The sequence below is a fragment of the Cicer arietinum genome, chromosome 4, assembly GCF_000331145.2.
Source record: "Cicer arietinum cultivar CDC Frontier isolate Library 1 chromosome 4, Cicar.CDCFrontier_v2.0, whole genome shotgun sequence".
Lineage (NCBI taxonomy): Eukaryota > Viridiplantae > Streptophyta > Magnoliopsida > Fabales > Fabaceae > Cicer > Cicer arietinum.
The window spans coordinates 64064299-64081887 of record NC_021163.2 but is presented as its reverse complement, the minus strand read 5'-3'; the positions used below and the strand labels follow the sequence as shown (position 1 = coordinate 64081887).

At 27.5% G+C, this 17589-nt stretch overlaps 2 protein-coding genes across 3 annotated transcripts; both read right to left on the bottom strand.

Moving 5' to 3' along the window:
* Positions 1 to 1843: 1843 nt before the first annotated feature.
* On the bottom strand, positions 1844 to 2942 carry LOC101504267 (peroxisomal membrane protein 11A). The gene has a single exon (XM_004499074.4). It carries the CDS (start codon positions 2870 to 2872, stop codon positions 2078 to 2080), a length of 795 nt encoding a protein of 264 aa, XP_004499131.1. The 5' UTR covers positions 2873 to 2942; the 3' UTR covers positions 1844 to 2077.
* A 1672-nt stretch (positions 2943 to 4614) lies between these two features.
* On the bottom strand, positions 4615 to 9095 carry LOC101503737 (methyltransferase-like protein 2). Of its 2 annotated transcripts, XM_004499073.4 has the most exons (10): positions 8512 to 9095; positions 8033 to 8273; positions 7059 to 7207; positions 6841 to 6874; positions 6368 to 6443; positions 5782 to 5959; positions 5604 to 5693; positions 5422 to 5521; positions 5143 to 5302; positions 4615 to 5052 (listed from the first exon to the last, which is right to left on the bottom strand). In XM_004499073.4, exons 1-9 carry the CDS (start codon positions 8800 to 8802, stop codon positions 5154 to 5156), a joined length of 1308 nt encoding a protein of 435 aa, XP_004499130.1. In that variant the 5' UTR covers positions 8803 to 9095; the 3' UTR covers positions 4615 to 5052; positions 5143 to 5153. The 2 variants fall into 2 exon arrangements, with proteins under 2 accessions (XP_004499130.1, XP_004499129.1); XM_004499072.4 differs by having other exon boundaries at positions 4978 to 5302.
* Positions 9096 to 17589: the final 8494 nt, after the last annotated feature.

The following is a 17589-nucleotide window of genomic DNA, read 5'->3' as shown; positions in this document are numbered from 1 at the left end:
TCCTAAAGGAGTGAGGTACGATCCTCTCCCCGTGCTCCTCTAGAGATCTTCATAATTAGAGCCACTTTTAAAAAAGTCTAGAATCATTGTGGAATTTGTTGATAGATTTTTAAAAGCATCTTATAGCACCTCCTTCGATATACTCCACTTAAGAGTTCATAAGTGGATCTCTCAATGAATTATGTCACCTTAAATCACTAATTCAATTTTTACTCCAAAGATGAACTTCTAAGAATTCAACATAGGTTACAAAATTTATCGCATATATATCTTAAAATGGATCCCCAATTTATATTTTAAATTGATGAACCGTTACTTGTGAAATTGGCTCTACGTCTAAACAGAAACCTTAGCATACATGGGTCTCATACTATATAAAAAGTGAAACGAAGAAGACTTTTGCTTATTTTATAAATCTATGTAAAACAAGGGCGTTTAGATAGATGAATACATTCATAGTTGACAGATGAAACATTCTCATCTGCACACATACCACTATCAAAGACAATATTAGAAACCGATATAGCAACAAAGATATGGCATCACTCAGATGTAGTTTACAATAGATCAAACCAAGGAACTAACGTGAAGGAGTACTCCCTCTGACCTCAATTATATGAAGGAAAAAAATATTGTGATCTAAAATATGAAAGCACAGTTTGTTTCAGCAGCCTCTCAACCAAAATAATTTTTTCCTTCCACAAGCCACCAGCATATAATAAGATGTATGAAGTACAGTTCTACCATTATAACTCGTGACAACAAACCACAAGGATACAATATTGCAACCTTAACGTTGTTGAGCAAAAAGATCACTCTTTAATACAGAACAATCATGAATGAAAAACAAATTACTAAACCAGTTATACTATCACGACTTCAAACTAGCTGACTCTCCACAACCCTCCAACTTCATACACCATATAGAATAGAGAACGTAATAAATCCTGTTAACCTAATCCAAATATGATGCAATCTAACCAGCAGAAACAATTAGATATTGTTCCAAAGAATCTATTCATAACCTTTTATTTATTTATTTGGATGATAAGTTGAGAGCAAGAGAAGAGCAACTGCCCAATAAGTTTGTAAAGTAACTAAAACACAAAACGTAATATAATTAAAATTGCATTTGAAAAATTATTGGCATTTTACTTATTTTACAGAACTACTCAAGACTCTTCAAAGTCTGAAACATTTTTGACAGATTTGTGTTAGTGACATAATAGTCTTCCAATTTCAGTGTTGTGTTGAACTGTCGATATACTATATACCAATTGGAACTGCAAAGCAACCTCACTAGTTATGAAAGAATCTAAACTCTGTACCAGCCGTCCATTGGATCTAAGAGAAGCACGCAGTTATCACAGTGAACAATCTCGACCCAATAATATAAGGTCGGACGGCTCATATTACACACTCTCCGAATCAATTTTAAAGCATATGAGCTATTGATTTAGATCAAACAATCGAAAACAGTAACTGCGTCACACAATTACTGCGGGTAATCTTTCAACAATATTGATAGTAGTGTCAAGGTTTAAATAGAAAATGTTCACACCTACATCATCAAGGTTTTTGATGTTGATGACTCTGCGGCTACACTACCCACATTAGAACACAACACTCCACTACACAGCATCAAAGTTTTTTACTTTGATGACTCAATGGCCACGATTGAATCTACACAAGCCGCCGCATTTTACCCCAACGCTCCACAATATCAAAGGTCACATCAACATCAAGAAAACCTTGACAGAACAAATTTTTTTATCTAAACCACTTAAAATAAGAAAATCTAGCAAGCTACAAAATTATCTCGAACACTTCATAAAAAACCAAATTTCTACAAAAAGAGATCATTATATCGAGATAGAGCCATTTTATTTGTCAATGTCTTTTATATTATAACCCTCCAGTATTCAGCGAGGGGTAAATAAAGTCTTGGCCAATGATTATTCATTTTCTAGCTATTGTTCGATACTCGGTATCAATTCGAACTTCACAAAGTTTACTAAATTAAATATACTACATATCATTAAAAAAATTGTGAGAAAATCGAACGCACCAGAAAAACTCAGCAATTAACCCAATTCTTGTGAGTGCTGATGAGAGCAGACAAAAGCCCTGCAGAAGACATCAAAATCGGCTTCGAAAAAATTCCTTTCCCATCCAAAATATCATCCAAAGCCATTAATCCATCAGCCAAATCTTGAACAATTGAAACCTTCTTCATCAATTTCTTCTCTCTCAATTTCCTCGACCTAATTTTTTCTTCTTCACAACCAACACCTCTCAAAACCCCAATCTCAATGCTCGATTTCAAACACGCTTCATCCTCATTAATAATTCTCAAATCCCTAATTTTCAGCGCTACGCTACCGAAATAACCAACGAATTCCGCGTAAGCACTTACCTTCTGGAAGATTTTAGAACGTTTCGAATCGATCAAACCGGTTTTCGATAGCCAAACGAATTGTTCGATGAAATAGTAGAAACCTTCGCCACCGTAAGCGATTAACGAAAGTAGAAGCTCGCGTTTGGAATCGACGTGCGAGTTTCTCAGCGCGTTGAGGTCTTGAATGAATTTGCCGAGTCTGAAGGCTTTTCGGCTAACGCCGACGCTTGACTCGAAGCTTTTGAGGCGTTGAGTGAGGTTCGGGTCCGAAGCTAGAAATGAAGAGGCGAGGATTAGCTTCGTTGTGTAACGGCAAATTTTGAGAAGCTTGTCGATGCCGTCTCGCTTGGCGAGGTAAGCTTCGGCGTGAGTTAAAAAATCTCTTTGTTTTGGTTTTGGTTCGGCAATAACGATGTTTGGAGTTGGTGGCTTTGGGTTAGGGTTCGGTAACGAAGCTGCAGGTTCAGAATCCATAGCTGCTTCGAAATGGAGGAAAGGACCCAGCACGGGGTTTAACTACTTAATACGAATGCTGACAAATTCGTTTTTGCTGAGTGCTTAATAGTAAAACGTTACATACATTGAAAAAGCATGTTAAAATAGCTTTTAAATTAGTTTTTTTTTTCTGTTAATTATTTTTATTAATAACTATAAAATGTTGTGCGCTATACACATTTTATTTTTATTATTTTTACGAAACAATGTGTATCTAGTTTAGAATTTAAAGGATATATTTGTCTCGTAGCAACTTCTATAATTACACATACATTAAGCAGGTTGATGATACCATATCATAACAAATAAAATAAAATAAAAAAGTAAGCAGGTAATTCTATAATAAACAAAGTAATATTCGTTTCAAAAATTAGTTGTTTGGGGTATGAATTTATCACCAAAGATTGTTTAGATAATATGTTTTTTACAGGAGATTTAGATAATATGTTTTTTACAGGAGATTTAGATAATATATTAAATTGTGTTACTAACAATCTTTTCAGTGAGGAAAAACTATGTATTATCTTTTCCCTGCCGTCCATCACAACAAAAGCGATGAATCTTATTTCCATGCCTTGAAAAATGAAATGATGTATTATTTTACTTCAACAAAACTCAATCATAAAAGATATTTCCTTCCTTCAAAAAAAAATATTTCCTCTGTTTACAATATAGACTAAATTACACAATTGATATTTTAATTTATTTTGTAGTTTTACTTTGATCGTATAACTTTTTTGTTCTATCTCGGCTCATAATTTTATTTCTGTTAGACATACATATCAATGGTTTTCGTCAAATTTTTGTTAATTTTGTCTAATTTATCTTTTCTTCTCCAAATTAGAGTTCTACTATGAAGATTATCTTCTTCCTCTTAATTCTCCATCTTCCTTTTCCCATTTCTTCTGCATGGTCTTTGCTAACAACATACCACCATCCCGGGGAGAGCACAAAACACTTCCACGTTGATGTTTTGGATCCAGATTAATTTTAAATTTAGTCATTATTTTTTTGTTATAAATGTTAGATTAGGAGGGGAGGCGGCAGTTATTTTGAAGTTAGTGATTATTACCGTTTTTTTACATCTATATCATTTTTTTATTTAAAACTCTTTATTTTATTTTTTAAGATTCTTGAAAAAAATTAAACTATATCTTTTTTAATACATGTTTGTGTTTAACTTTTTTTTAAGTTTTTCGAATTTATTTTAAAATTTTCAAATGCATTTATATTTTAAATTCTTTTAAAAAAATTGATACATAAATATTTACCACTCTAATCAATTATATTAATAATTAACATTATAAAAGTAACTTAAATCAAAATATCTAACATTTGTAACTTAAAAATCAAAATATTTAACATTTACAAAGAAACCAAATATCTTTTAATATTTATAACTTTAAAAAACCAAAATCCAATGAAAACACTTGTGATTAAACTATCTAGCATTTAACTTAAGAGATCAAAATAGAGAGGAAAAAAACTTATAGAACTTAAGGTAAAATCTAAAACTAACTTACGGAAAGTTGAATGACAGTGGAACAGAAATCCCTTTCTGCTGGTTTACTTTTGAATTTTATTTTATTAGCATCATACTTTTGATATTTAAAATTAGGCATTGATAAATGAAAGTTTTTAAATTATATAAGATGGGCTAGAGTTTAAAAGCAACAGTAACAAATGCTCAATGGTATTCGCTATAGCCCAAATGCTCAATAGAAAATGTAAACATCTGCTACTAGAGACAGCCTTTTGATGTATTATAATTTTTCCATAAAACACCTTCCAAGTTCTAACTCATTGCTTTCGTGCACAAACTTGTTTTGTTTACAATTTGACAATAGACATTTGAACAAAATCAAACACATCCAGTTTTCCTTGGAAGCAGTAGTGGAAGCAGGACATAAGTATTTTTTTTGTTTCTTCCCTTATCCAGAGAGTGAGAGAACATATTCTCTACTGTTTGAAATTGGTGATTTCGATCGTTGATCTGGGTCTCTACAATTGAGGATTCCGACTTCCCAATTTGTCAAACTCACAATTTGAATCTTCTTATCTAAACTTAGATGGACTGACTGCACTAACCGAACAAAATTTTGACTACACTGAATCCGAATCCAAAATTGTTGGCAGCCACTTGGAACAAAACCACATTCCTTGTGCAAAATGGAAGAAAAAAATATATAAAATTTAAAGAGACTGAAAATTCAGAAATGACCATAAATTATCTACAAGTACATATCTACTTTTTAAGGAATCAGCTATCCATCTTTTTGACAAAATATCTAGAATCTTGAAAGTGGAGTGGTTCATTTCCCCAAGCAACCCATCCAGCCATAATTTCTCTAGCAAATAGCTCAATGCATCGGGGAGGCTTGACTCCAGGAACGTACTCCTGTAATAAATCTGACCACACCAGTATGAAGAAACTTCAGCATTAAAATCGTTTATTAACTTTAGTACAAACTTATTTACTCCGTCTTTCATAAAGCTAAGACACTGCATATTAATCAAGACAACAATACCTGCAATTGGAGGTTTCCTTGAGTAATCCCCAGGAATGCTCATAATCACACGGTCTTCCTTCACAGGCTTAAATTTTGAATGGTCGTCAGAATTTTTGACCTAGAAAATACCGTATATTACAAGTGTGAGAGAAAAAACTGATAGTAACAAGATTAATTAGTTAAACATTACAAAGCCTGACCTTCCCAGGACTGTATCCCAAGATAAGGCTTTCATATGGCCTATGATGGAAAAGATCTAAATCACTAATCCAGGATCCATTTGCTTTCACCTGCAATAGACAACAAATACAAGAGATTGGAATTTGGAATGGCATTAAAAACTTGTATGGCAAGCAAATACGAGAAACTAAAAGCCACCTTCAACCAATGAAAACTTGCAGCATAGCTGACCCCCCACGCAGCAAAAAGCTCTTTCTCAACAAAACTACGTAGCTTCTCTCTGTTTGTTACCCATAATGCTACAAGGGCACCTTCGGTGTGAGTAAGTTGCTTAATGGGTAGGGATAAGAAGTACCTATTGGGCAAAGTTGGATACCTACATAGATGACATACCGTATTTAAGATTTATTTCGAATAGGCCACTTTCCAATCCAGTTTAAACTGAGTAACAGCTATTAAGTTCATGAGTGGGTCGCAAAGCTATTTCCATTTACAATTTATTGAATAATGAAAATGAAATTTTCTCATTGCACCTATCTAATAACCCTACCCTCCACCCCAGAGCAACATAAAAAGCGAAAATAAAATTTTGAAAAAAAGGTTTCAACCTCTCAATAAGTTTGTGGGAAAAAGATATATCTGAACAATAAAGATCTAATAGTTGCAGCTCTTTAAGGTCAAGACAAGGATAAATTATCTCATAAAAATCTCTTTAATCAGACAATATATGGTACGTCAAATTTTTACACTACATCAGGAAAGCATAGTACAAATATTTTGTCACCTTGATTTCTGATAAGCACTAGCATTTTCCCAAGGCGGGTCCACCATTATGAGGTTGAAACCACAATCAGTATGAGCTGCATAAAATTCATAAAAGTTACCAATTAAATTGAAAGACAACAGCCCCAGTAGTTGAACCGCTAAACACAATTAAGTTCTTTAAGAAATGCCACATAAAGAACTGAGTTGCCATTGATAACATCACACAGGTGGACCAGCAACACCTTCCATCTAGCATAATTTGATGAAGTCAAGACTCGGGACAACTCTTGGGGATAATTAATCAAAGCAATAAGAAATGAACATAGTTAGAAATGTTATTAATAAGTAAAAGGGATGCCAATTCTTTTATGAAGGTGATTGTTGCATAAAGATAAACACTTACATTTTTAGATCAATGAATAACCACAGATATGATGAAGAACCAAGAAGTATAAATGGAAATAAAATGTGAGTCATGTAAGAAACCATTACCAGGAATGAGATTGCGAATCTGTCCCAGATCAGACTTCCACATACAAAAACAGAAAAATGTTAATAAGATACACTCCATAGGATCTGGGGTTAAAACCTTAACTAACTAAAATCCTAAGAAAGTGATACCTTACTATGAGCCAATGAAAAGATTACAACAGAAACAACCTATGTGAAGTAAACACATCTTAAAAATTATCTAGGCGGTTTTAACATACCATGTAAAAGCAGCTCTCTTGAGGCATTATATAACGATTGTTCATAATCTCAGCCACTGCGTCATCCTCGGTGTCATTAACAACCAAATTATTGAATGCAGGAAGTATCCTCTGCTCACAGCATTGCACACTTGGGGAATCTGAGAAGTCTGAATTACATTCGCGCAGTAAGATTTTACATAACAGCAACGCCACACAATCTAACTAATGATAGTTCAACACCGTATTAATGATTTGAGAAACTAAATGTATTTGGGAACAACACAAAAACCAATATCTAAACTGTGATACGAAAAAATCCTTGGATGCAAGTTTTAGCTTATGTTCGCATTTATGAGAAAGTATGGAACAGAAACCCAATAAAATACACTCCATCACATTGCATCCAATGCGTAGTCAACTATTCATTCTTCTCCCAATCGTAAGATAATCTCAATAGTCAACAATTTTACACCATTAATAATGATAACGTAAAATATCAATCCAACTAATCGCACCACAGTATTACTTCTTAAAACCTGTTTACAAAGTGATAAAATGGTGAAACATGATTGAGACCTATTTGTAAGTGCATAGTTATTAAATTCTAATATCAATACCATTACATGCACTCCACAAATTATTAACTAGAAACATTCTTTTAGTAGTATTTCTTAATAAAATATCCAAACAATCCTATGAAAACTCCTCTCCATTTTGTTCTATTCTATTCACCTATGATTAAATTTCCAATCAAATTATCAACCACGAAATACTAAATTGCAATGTAGAACCGACACTTATGATTGAAGATGTGACTGGTGTCTGACAGACACAAACAATGTAGTTACATTCAATAACTTCTATATTCTTAAATTACAATCGGTGTCTATGTATATATATATATGTCAGTTTCGTGTCTATTGTTCGTGCTTCGTAGCTAAATTGCATGAACATCAACAAGTAAGATCAATATTGAATAACGAATATCACACCTTCCAAGTTATTTTGTGTCCGATCATGAGAATCATTATCAGTGTCACATAGACGTACATTAAGCGTTACAACAAGATCGGGCGATTGCCATCCCAATTCAACAAAACATTGTTCACCACCTTCACACTCCTCTTTCAAGCAATACGAATCACTTCCACTTCTCAAAGTTCTAATAGCATCCAAAAGTTCATTTGATTTTAACAAACACTCATGCGCCTTCAACAACAAAGGCCTCAATTCCTATACTAAACAAAACAATAGTTAATTAAAAGAACACAACAGTGCACGTGTTAGGTCAGAAATTTTAATAGAGAGAAAAATAGAGATAACTTTTGTATCAATGGAGAAAATGAGAAAGATGATTACAAAATAGGTATAATGAACCAAATTATAACAGTTAGAGTAACTAACTTGTAACTAACATCTAACTACTAACTCGTAACTAATTTTAGATCTCTAATAATTTTGTTGAAAAAACCTGATGGCGCTGAAGTGCAATTAGTTCTCTATCGTTAAGAGGTGGAGGTTCTTTGGGAGTCCGTTTTGGTTTTTTCCGTTTGCGTTTTGTGGGAGAGGAAGAAACGGTGATGGGAACAGGGTTGGGGGTTAGGGTTTGGAAGAAACGAGGGTAGTAGGTGGATGGAGAAACGGTGAAGCGATTGTAAGAACGGTTTAGAACGCGAACGGGATCAATGAAAACGGCATTGGAATCATTGAAGTGGTATATGCCGGATTCATGGAACAATGGTAGTTTCTGTGATTCATCCATTTATTCCTCACGAGTCACAAGTTCATGCTGATAGATGATGCCAAAAGAAGGGCTATGTCTAACAATTTTTTCAAATAACAGTTTCGTGCTCTTACAAACTTTCAAAACATTTTCTTTACCTAAACTCGAAATCGCTCTTATGACTCGATTTTATCTTCTTTTTATAAAATAAATAATTTTCAGACCCTTTTGTTTATTTTGGTTTTTCTCTAGTTTCGCCTTCCATGTGTTACACTGTTTTCTCTCTCATTTTGGTGGGACTAAATTTGATTGTTGCTTGTGTTGTGATGACATTTGTTGGTTCAAATTGGAAGAAATATTCTGGATGTGCATTGCTCATTCAATTAATCATATTTGGTTGTTAGTGTTGTAAATTTGAGAAATATGGTATTTTAAATAATTTATTATCATGTATATATTTTATTGTTTTATATTAACGAGTTATTTATATTTTTAATTTTAAAAATATTTAATTTTTGTTGTTGTTGATGTATTTTAATGATTTGAATTATTGAATATTTTTTTAGTAAAAAAAAAACAATGTCTATACAAGTTGTAAAGTTGTAAAAGAAGTCTACAAAAGAGGATAAATAATTTTTTAAACGCTTTTATTAATTTTACTCTTATTTTCTTAAATATATCACCCAAATTTAATTTATTTAATTTAATAAATTTAATTTACTACATTCATTAATGTGAATCAAATTCATGTAGATTTCATAAACTGTCACATTAAAAAAATTTATCATATTGACAAATCACAATCATTTATATGTATCACTTTTTTTTTTTTTTATTGTCAAATATTTTCATTGATAAAAGTGTACAAAATATTTTTTATTGATAATGTGTATTAAATTAAATAAAAAAAAATGAAAAATACCAATGTTAATAAATCAAATCGGAGATCAAACCAATGAAATCGCTACCTCCTGGTTTAATCGGCTAAACTACTGTCAAACCAAATAAATAATAAAAGAATAAAAATCTAAATTTCTAATAACAAAATCAAAAAAAGAAATCATAACTTGCTCATTCGTTCTGATAGACTAGAGACTAGTTAGAATCCAATCGAGCTGAATTAACTATTAAATTGGTGAGTTCTCAATTATCAATTCAATCAATTAATTTGATTGTGAAAAATCAACTATTAAACTGATAATTTGATTCTGAAAACACGATGATGTTCGAAGAAAATTAAATTAGTTTTAAAAAATCAACAAAGTGTAATGACAAAAAATCCAACACAATCGTTTTTTATATTTATTTAGCAAATATGATATTTGTAACAAAGAGCGCAATATGAAACACGAAATTAACTTAATTAACGAGGCTATCCAAATCATCTCTTGCTCAATGCTGCAACAGTGCGTAAAATTCAAATCAATTTTTTTTTTTGACCAAAAAGTTAAAACTTAAAACTCCTTTTCGATTATATTTATTATCAATTATATAAAATTTATGGATAAATATTCAATTAAACATTGAAATTGTATGATTATATCACTTTAATTTGATGCATTATTGATATTTCAAAATGAATTCTCAAATGTAAAGTTTTAATCAAAATCATTTTTCTTAGTATTTGTAAAGACTATAATAATCACACTAATATGATGGTACTGAAGATGAATCTAAAATTAAGTTAAGAGTTTAAAATATTTATAATGAGTAAACTAAGTTGATATGGATACAACTTTACACTATTTCCAAGAGCTTATAGTTTGATTATTATTTGCTAAAACAACCATGGTGATGCTTAGATCCCTATTACTCGTCACAAACATGATGGCTGGATGAGCACCAATCCAACGGTAGCCAACCCATGATTAGCAAGCAGCATCGACGGTTCATGTTGCTCCTCAGTCACGGCGGGAAAATCATGTGAATGTACAGTAATTGGCGGGAAATATAGAGTGAGTGCGTCTATGTGGGACAGGACAATTTGATATTTAATATTAAAAAATGAAATAAAATATTGAATAAAAAAAAGTTGGATTTTATGTTTTGTTTCTTCTACTTCGATGACTGCGATAAAGATAGCAGAGAGCGCGTGAAGGAAATTTCCCGTGTTGGAATGAACAACACCGACGACAACGTACATCCTTCTGTACACGTGGGACCCTGTGATAAATTTCGGGTCACTGTCGCTTTTAGATTATGCATGTTTTGAAGACTTTATTTTATCAATAAAAAAAATAGGGTTTAAATTTAATTGAATTTTCAGATAGAAAAAGACGACTCAGTATATATTATAAATACAAAAATACAAATTGATACATTTGTTGTGAATTTGGATCATATATTTTATTTATTTAGTAATAGGTAAATTTATTCTTTAAATTTTAAATGTTGGTTATATTAATTTTTGAATTTTGTTAACTATATTATTAAAATTATTCTCTACTAAATTTTTGTTATTAAATATTATAATATATATTTATTGACATTAATTTCATATCAATTGATCTTATCATAAATAAATGTACAAATGAAAATTTTGTTATGTCAAAAACACATTTATGAATATTTTTAATTATATATAAATTAATTATTGATATATTATTTATAAAAAAATTATTTCATAAAAATATTAATTAATATTTTAATTATATTGATTTGAGAACAATCAAGAACGTTACATTATAATTTATAACAATAAAAATTTAAATACAAATTATTTTACTTAAATTTTGCAATTTAACCTATATATTTACTAATTTACAAAATTTTACTAATATTTACACTTTCATTTTCCAATTTTCCTACTCGCTCTTGATTTATTCATTTGAATGTAACTCTGCAAGTAATTTAATCTGAAGTTGTGAATACTCCTCAACACATTTGTGTTACCAACACATTTTCCAGCAAAAATATATATTTATTTTTGGTGCAACAGTCGCTCAAAGTATAATAGCGTGTGAGCCCTATTTTATTCATTACTATTTAGTGGGTGCACAAATTATTGAATTAGCAAACGAGTTGGTATTTGTTTATCAATTGAAAGTTGACACTACATATAATATAGGACTAATTTTTTTTTGGGTGAAAAACATATACGACTGATTAATATTAACGGCCAATACATTTATATGTATAACTGGCAGTACTTTCTTATATATCAAATTGTTTATATATATATATATATATATCGACAATTTTGTTAATAAATAGTAAAGTGTCTTTGCATCTTTTGAGTACTGAAATTTGGAAGTAATTTGGATACAATTGAAATGTTTGCAATATGTGTTTAATTGGGTGTATCTTAATGAGTAGTATTCCTTCAATAAAATTTATGTCATTGTTTCACGTTCCAAGAATCCCAAGTAATAGTATGAATATTAAGTTCAATTGTTATAGTTTCTAAAAAATAACTTTTAAAGTATTTTAATTTTTGTTATAAATTTTTTAAAAGATAATTTTAAAAAATAAACTTTAAATAGAAATTAATTTAAATAATTTACCATAAAAATTATTTATGTATTACAATTTTTTGATACAATATTTTTTTATAATAAAACTTCAAAAAAAAATTTGAGTAGTTTCTCATAAAAACTATTTTTTTTTTAAATGGTTTTATTGTGTTAAAATATCTAACGGATAATATATAATTTATTACATATAAAATTTATTCTTTTAATTTATAATAAATTAGTTCAAAATAACTATTTAAGTAAATTCTCATAAAACTAATTTTAAAAAATGTTTTTATTTTTTTAATTTATAACTTACGATCCCAATAATTAATAACTTTCGTATAAGTATAGCAGCTTACTAGTACTACGATTTTTAATTTTCTTTTGGTAACATTTTACACATTAGTTGTTTGTGGATAGAATATAGGCAATGTTGGGCATTTACTCATATTTGCCATTTATAATGCCTAATGCAGCTGGTTGTTGTTATCGTTTGACAAGACAACGAGCAAAATTAATAATGCAACATTATAGATGCGAAACGGTACTTGCATTAAATTTTGTGAAACAAATTGATGTAGAATCAAATTCATCGAGAGAAAATATGTAATTAAATATGTAATTATTGAATACATAATCCAATTCCTTATTTTTCATTTTGAAAGGCTAACAAGTATCTTAGGTAAACATGTTTTTCTTTACCAATCTTAAGTAAACTTGTTAAAGATTCAATTAAAATTCTATTTTGTAAGTGATGTAAGTATTCAATTCTTAAAAAGCTTTAAAATGATTTATTTCAAAATAAAAATCTATATTTATAAATTATTTTTCAAGTTTTTTAAGGCTAGTAAGACTTTTTTATTTATAAAAGAGAATCTAATTATTAAACGACTAATCACTAAATGACTAATTATGATTTTGACACAGAAACTTAGGGTAGAGTATTAAATACAAATTTGTTTATAGAAAATTTTACCCACACTTAAAAGTTATAATCCTATTTCATATTTTATATAAATTATCTATTTTATTTATTGTTTAAATAATAATTTTTTTTATCTCATTAAATTCAACTTGGATTTCAAAAAAAATTCAAAAATAGATGTGTTTACAAAAATTTAAATTTTATACACGTAAAACTTTAAAGTTTTTGATACAAGATGTAAAATTGTCTATTTTATTTTATTTTTTAAAATAATAATTTTTTCTATCTCGTTAAATTCAATTTGAATTTAAAAATAATTAAAAAAAATAGATCTAAAATAGATGCGTTTAAAGAAATTTGAATTTTGTGTAGATGTAAAAAATTTCCAAAATAAAAATGTATTTTAGTAGCATTTATGATTTAAATACCAAACTTTGTTTACCAATTTTTTTTTTCTTCCTGATATACATATGTGTTTTAGTAAGATTTAAGGTTTAAATCATAAATTCTAATTTTTATATATCAATTTTGTTTTCTTCAAATTTTCGGATACATAAATGGGTTTTAGAAATTTTGAATTTTTATAGCAAAAATTTTTTTAAATATTTTCTAATGCAAAATTCAAATTAAATTTTCTGAAACTTGAATTTAATTTATTGAGATAGAAAAATATTATTAAAAAAAAACTAAACAAAATAGATAATTTTTATAAAATGTATGATAGAAGTACAAGCATGAGTTGCATGTTAATTTTTATTTATTTATATAGTGAGTGGTTTAAAATGTACTTTTTTTTTTTATAATAAGTTTAAAATTGTAATTTGAATTAACAAATCTGTAATATTTCAACTGTCGCGCAATAATTATTACATTTTAAAAATAATTTATCTTTACAAAGTTATCACTTTTAATTTATTATGTAACTTTAATTAATTTATAATACAACTTTAATTGATTTTTATTTATTTATTTCATTTATATTATATTATGTATATTATATTACTTTCAAATTATTATCTTTAATCGATAATGAAAGTATATCAATAATAAATAACAGAATTAATAAAAATTACTATTGTCTTTTGTTTAATTTTGTACTTGACATTTCCAAGGTTTTAATCCGTGGGCCTAAAATGATATACAATTAATACTGGTTAGTTTTTCAATTGTGTTCAATATACCTTTTTAGTTTCTGCACGAGAATCATATAAAAATGTAGTGAGGTGGATATACATAAAAATTTGGAATATTTTACATATAATTTTACTTCATAATCGTAGATTGTAATAGTTTTTTGTGATTTTTTTTTAAATATTAAATGATTTTTCTCATGGTAATAAAATTATATTTGTATAAATAACTAAATAAATATTTAAGCATTCACATTTCATTAAATTTTATATATAAAATTCGTTTAACAAATATTAGTATTTAATATTCAACATGTCTTTATCAAATCCATAAAATAAATTTCAAATATTTAAACAAACTACACAAAAAAATAACTCACATTTTGTATTACAATAATTCAATTTTTAAAATTATCGATCAATCATTTGATAAAATAATTGAACGTCAAAATAATATAAATTAATAATTTATTTATTTTGTTATATGAATTTTGATTTTAAATATGTGAATGACATTAATAATTAATCAAAATATTTATCTATTATTTATGTAAATATATGGCATTTCAAAATAAATATGAAAGACAAAGTGAGGGCTATATGGCCCAATGTTGAATCGTCCCTCAATGGAGTCTCCTCAAGTAATACTTTTAGAGTCTCCTCAACTATTTCATGAGTTTTAAAATGATTATTCGATATTCTATAAGGTTGAAATTAAACATCTTTGTCTGGAATCATCTATTTACATTATTTTTCTTTCTATTTTATATATATATAAATAAATAAATGGGTACACTCAATTTTAGTTTTCTTTTGCATTGTTGGTGATTTTATCTTCCAAATGTGGTGCAAATTTGTTCGTCGTTTTAGTATGTTATTGTTTTATTTCTTATTTTTTTAACGTGATCGTTTGATTTAAATTGACAAATCAACTTCAGCCGATTACAAATTATATCGTCAATGTTATATATTCGAATGCTTGAATATTCTGTTCACTTTTATTTTGTCACTATTTTGTCATTTTATACAATTAATTTATATATTGTGCATTTGTTAGTAGATTTACCATATATAATTTTAGTGTTATAATTTTGTTCATTTTCAATATGATGTATTATGTTAAATTAATGAAATTTAATTTTTTAGTAAAAAAAAACTATAGACTATTAACAATAGTCATACATGTAAAATACATACAATATTAATTTGAGTTAATATTAAAATAAAATAAGTTAATGTTGGATTGAATAAAATTGAAGTGACTATTAATTTAGAATAATTTTGTTCTTCTAAAATGATAATTATTTTAGAAAAAACAACGGTATATTAATAGCATTGTATAAGGTTTTCAAATAAAATAGTCATTTTCTCGTATCTCTTATCTAATACTTTTTGTTGTCTTAAATACAAGAATAAATTATAAATTTTAATATGTATTTATTGTTTAAATGCCATTTAATTTTTTTTTACTTTTATCATAAATGTAATTAATTTTCATATTAGTAGATGTGGAAGCATTTAATGTCAAAGTTAATTTAGAAACATATAAAAAAAACAACTCACAATGTTCCAAAATAAATGAAAGATATAATATTAATTTTTACTAAAAGAAACAATGTTGATTGATTCAAATTGTATAATATATAAAATATAAATTTAAATTTGTTAAAATCACAAACGAATAATCCGTGAACAAACTCACAACACCGAAGTTGTTAGCGTAAAATAGTAATATGTCTATAAATATGATAAAATTATATGTCATACATAAATATGCTTAAAATCTACGGTGTTATACGATGCGAAAAGTCACTTATTAAAAAATGCAATTGATAAAAATTAATTTGTCAATCTGAGCCAAAACTAACAACACACTAAAACGGAAAAAATAACGCATCAATACGAAAAAGTTCTAAAGTGTTGCGCTCAATCGGCAAAATCACAATAAAAATATAAAATAAAAACTAAATTTGCGTATGAGTTAGAGAAAATGAAGTGGTAAAAACAATTTAAATGTATGACTGTAAATAAAAAATGAATTTTTATCACCTCTCTTTAATAAAGAAAAAGAAGGGAACACATGGTTAGGGTGCGGGGAAGGCGACCAATGTCTCCTTTGTATTAATTAGTTCATTTTACATAGTATTCTTTTCAATTGTTGATGTATATAAATTATCATAAAAGAAAATTAGATACGTAATAGTGATGTATAAAATATTAATTATAAAGTAAAGTGAGTTTTTTTTTTTAATTGCACTGAAAACTAAACATGACAATATCTTTTAGATAAATTATTTTTGCAAATGTAACAATTATTGTGTGATGAATATAATATATTAAATTAATATTTTCAATATTTAGTATTTTTGTTATTTATTGAAAAAATCAATATTTATGTTTCCAATGTATTAAATACACAATTTTCAATAAAAACCTTCATTTTGACCAGTTAAATAATAACTTATGAAAAATATTAGTGTTTATTATAATTTTATTAAAAAAAGTTACAATAATAATAAAGAATTATATAATGAACCATTTTGATAGATAGATATTCATATAACAATATTTAAAAGTGATTTAAAATTTAAACGATAGTTAATAAACACATACTTAAAATGTAAATTAATAGTCTTCTTATAATTTTGAAACGATAATTTGATTATGTCAAATTTACAAATTGAATTTAATTAAATACATTAAATTTTTATTTTCTTATCAAATTGAGATCAATGAATTCAATATTTAAAAAATACAGAGTAATATAATAGTTAAAATTACAATACTTGGGAAAAATAGGATGGTTAAATTGATTAGATTGTAAGAAAGTTGAAGGTTAAGGAGTGAATAATAGTAACTAGTTTGTAACCCGTGCAGCCGCACGGAAACAATGATTTTAATAAATAAATGGTTATATTATATATATATATATATATATATATATCAAATTTCATAAATTTTATTGACATTAAAAAAATATGTTGACTTAAAAAAAATAATTTACAATAAAAAAATTAAAAAAAATCTAATTTTAACTTAACTTAAAAACTACTTTCTTATAGGCTCAATGTTATTGATAAAAAGTATGATTCTAACACCACTCTTTAATCTTACTCAAATGATGATGCCTTATTTTTGAATTCTACACATAATCTTTTTTCTTTCCAAAAAACTTATTATAAAGCAATACTTTTAATTTTAAACAAATAAAAACAATAATTATTAAAAAAAAATTAAATAATTAGATTAGATGAAATAATTTTTTTTTAAATAATAGACATGGACATATATAAAATAAGTAAATTAGTAAATGTAA

Bases quoted from the DNA above. Each gene is read 5' to 3' on its own strand.
- LOC101504267 (XM_004499074.4), bottom strand. From the start codon at position 2,872: ATGGATTCTGAACCTGCAGCTTCGTTACCGAACCCTAACCCAAAGCCA.
- LOC101503737 (XM_004499073.4), bottom strand. From the start codon at position 8,802: ATGGATGAATCACAGAAACTACCATTGTTCCATGAATCCGGCATATAC. The intron at 5,694-5,781 runs GTGGCTTTTAGT...TGTCTATTGCAG, and splicing joins CAAGTTTTCATTGGTTGAAG to GTGAAAGCAAATGGATCCTG. The intron at 5,303-5,421 runs GTATTGTTGTCT...TGGTGTGGTCAG, and splicing joins AAGGAAACCTCCAATTGCAG to ATTTATTACAGGAGTACGTT.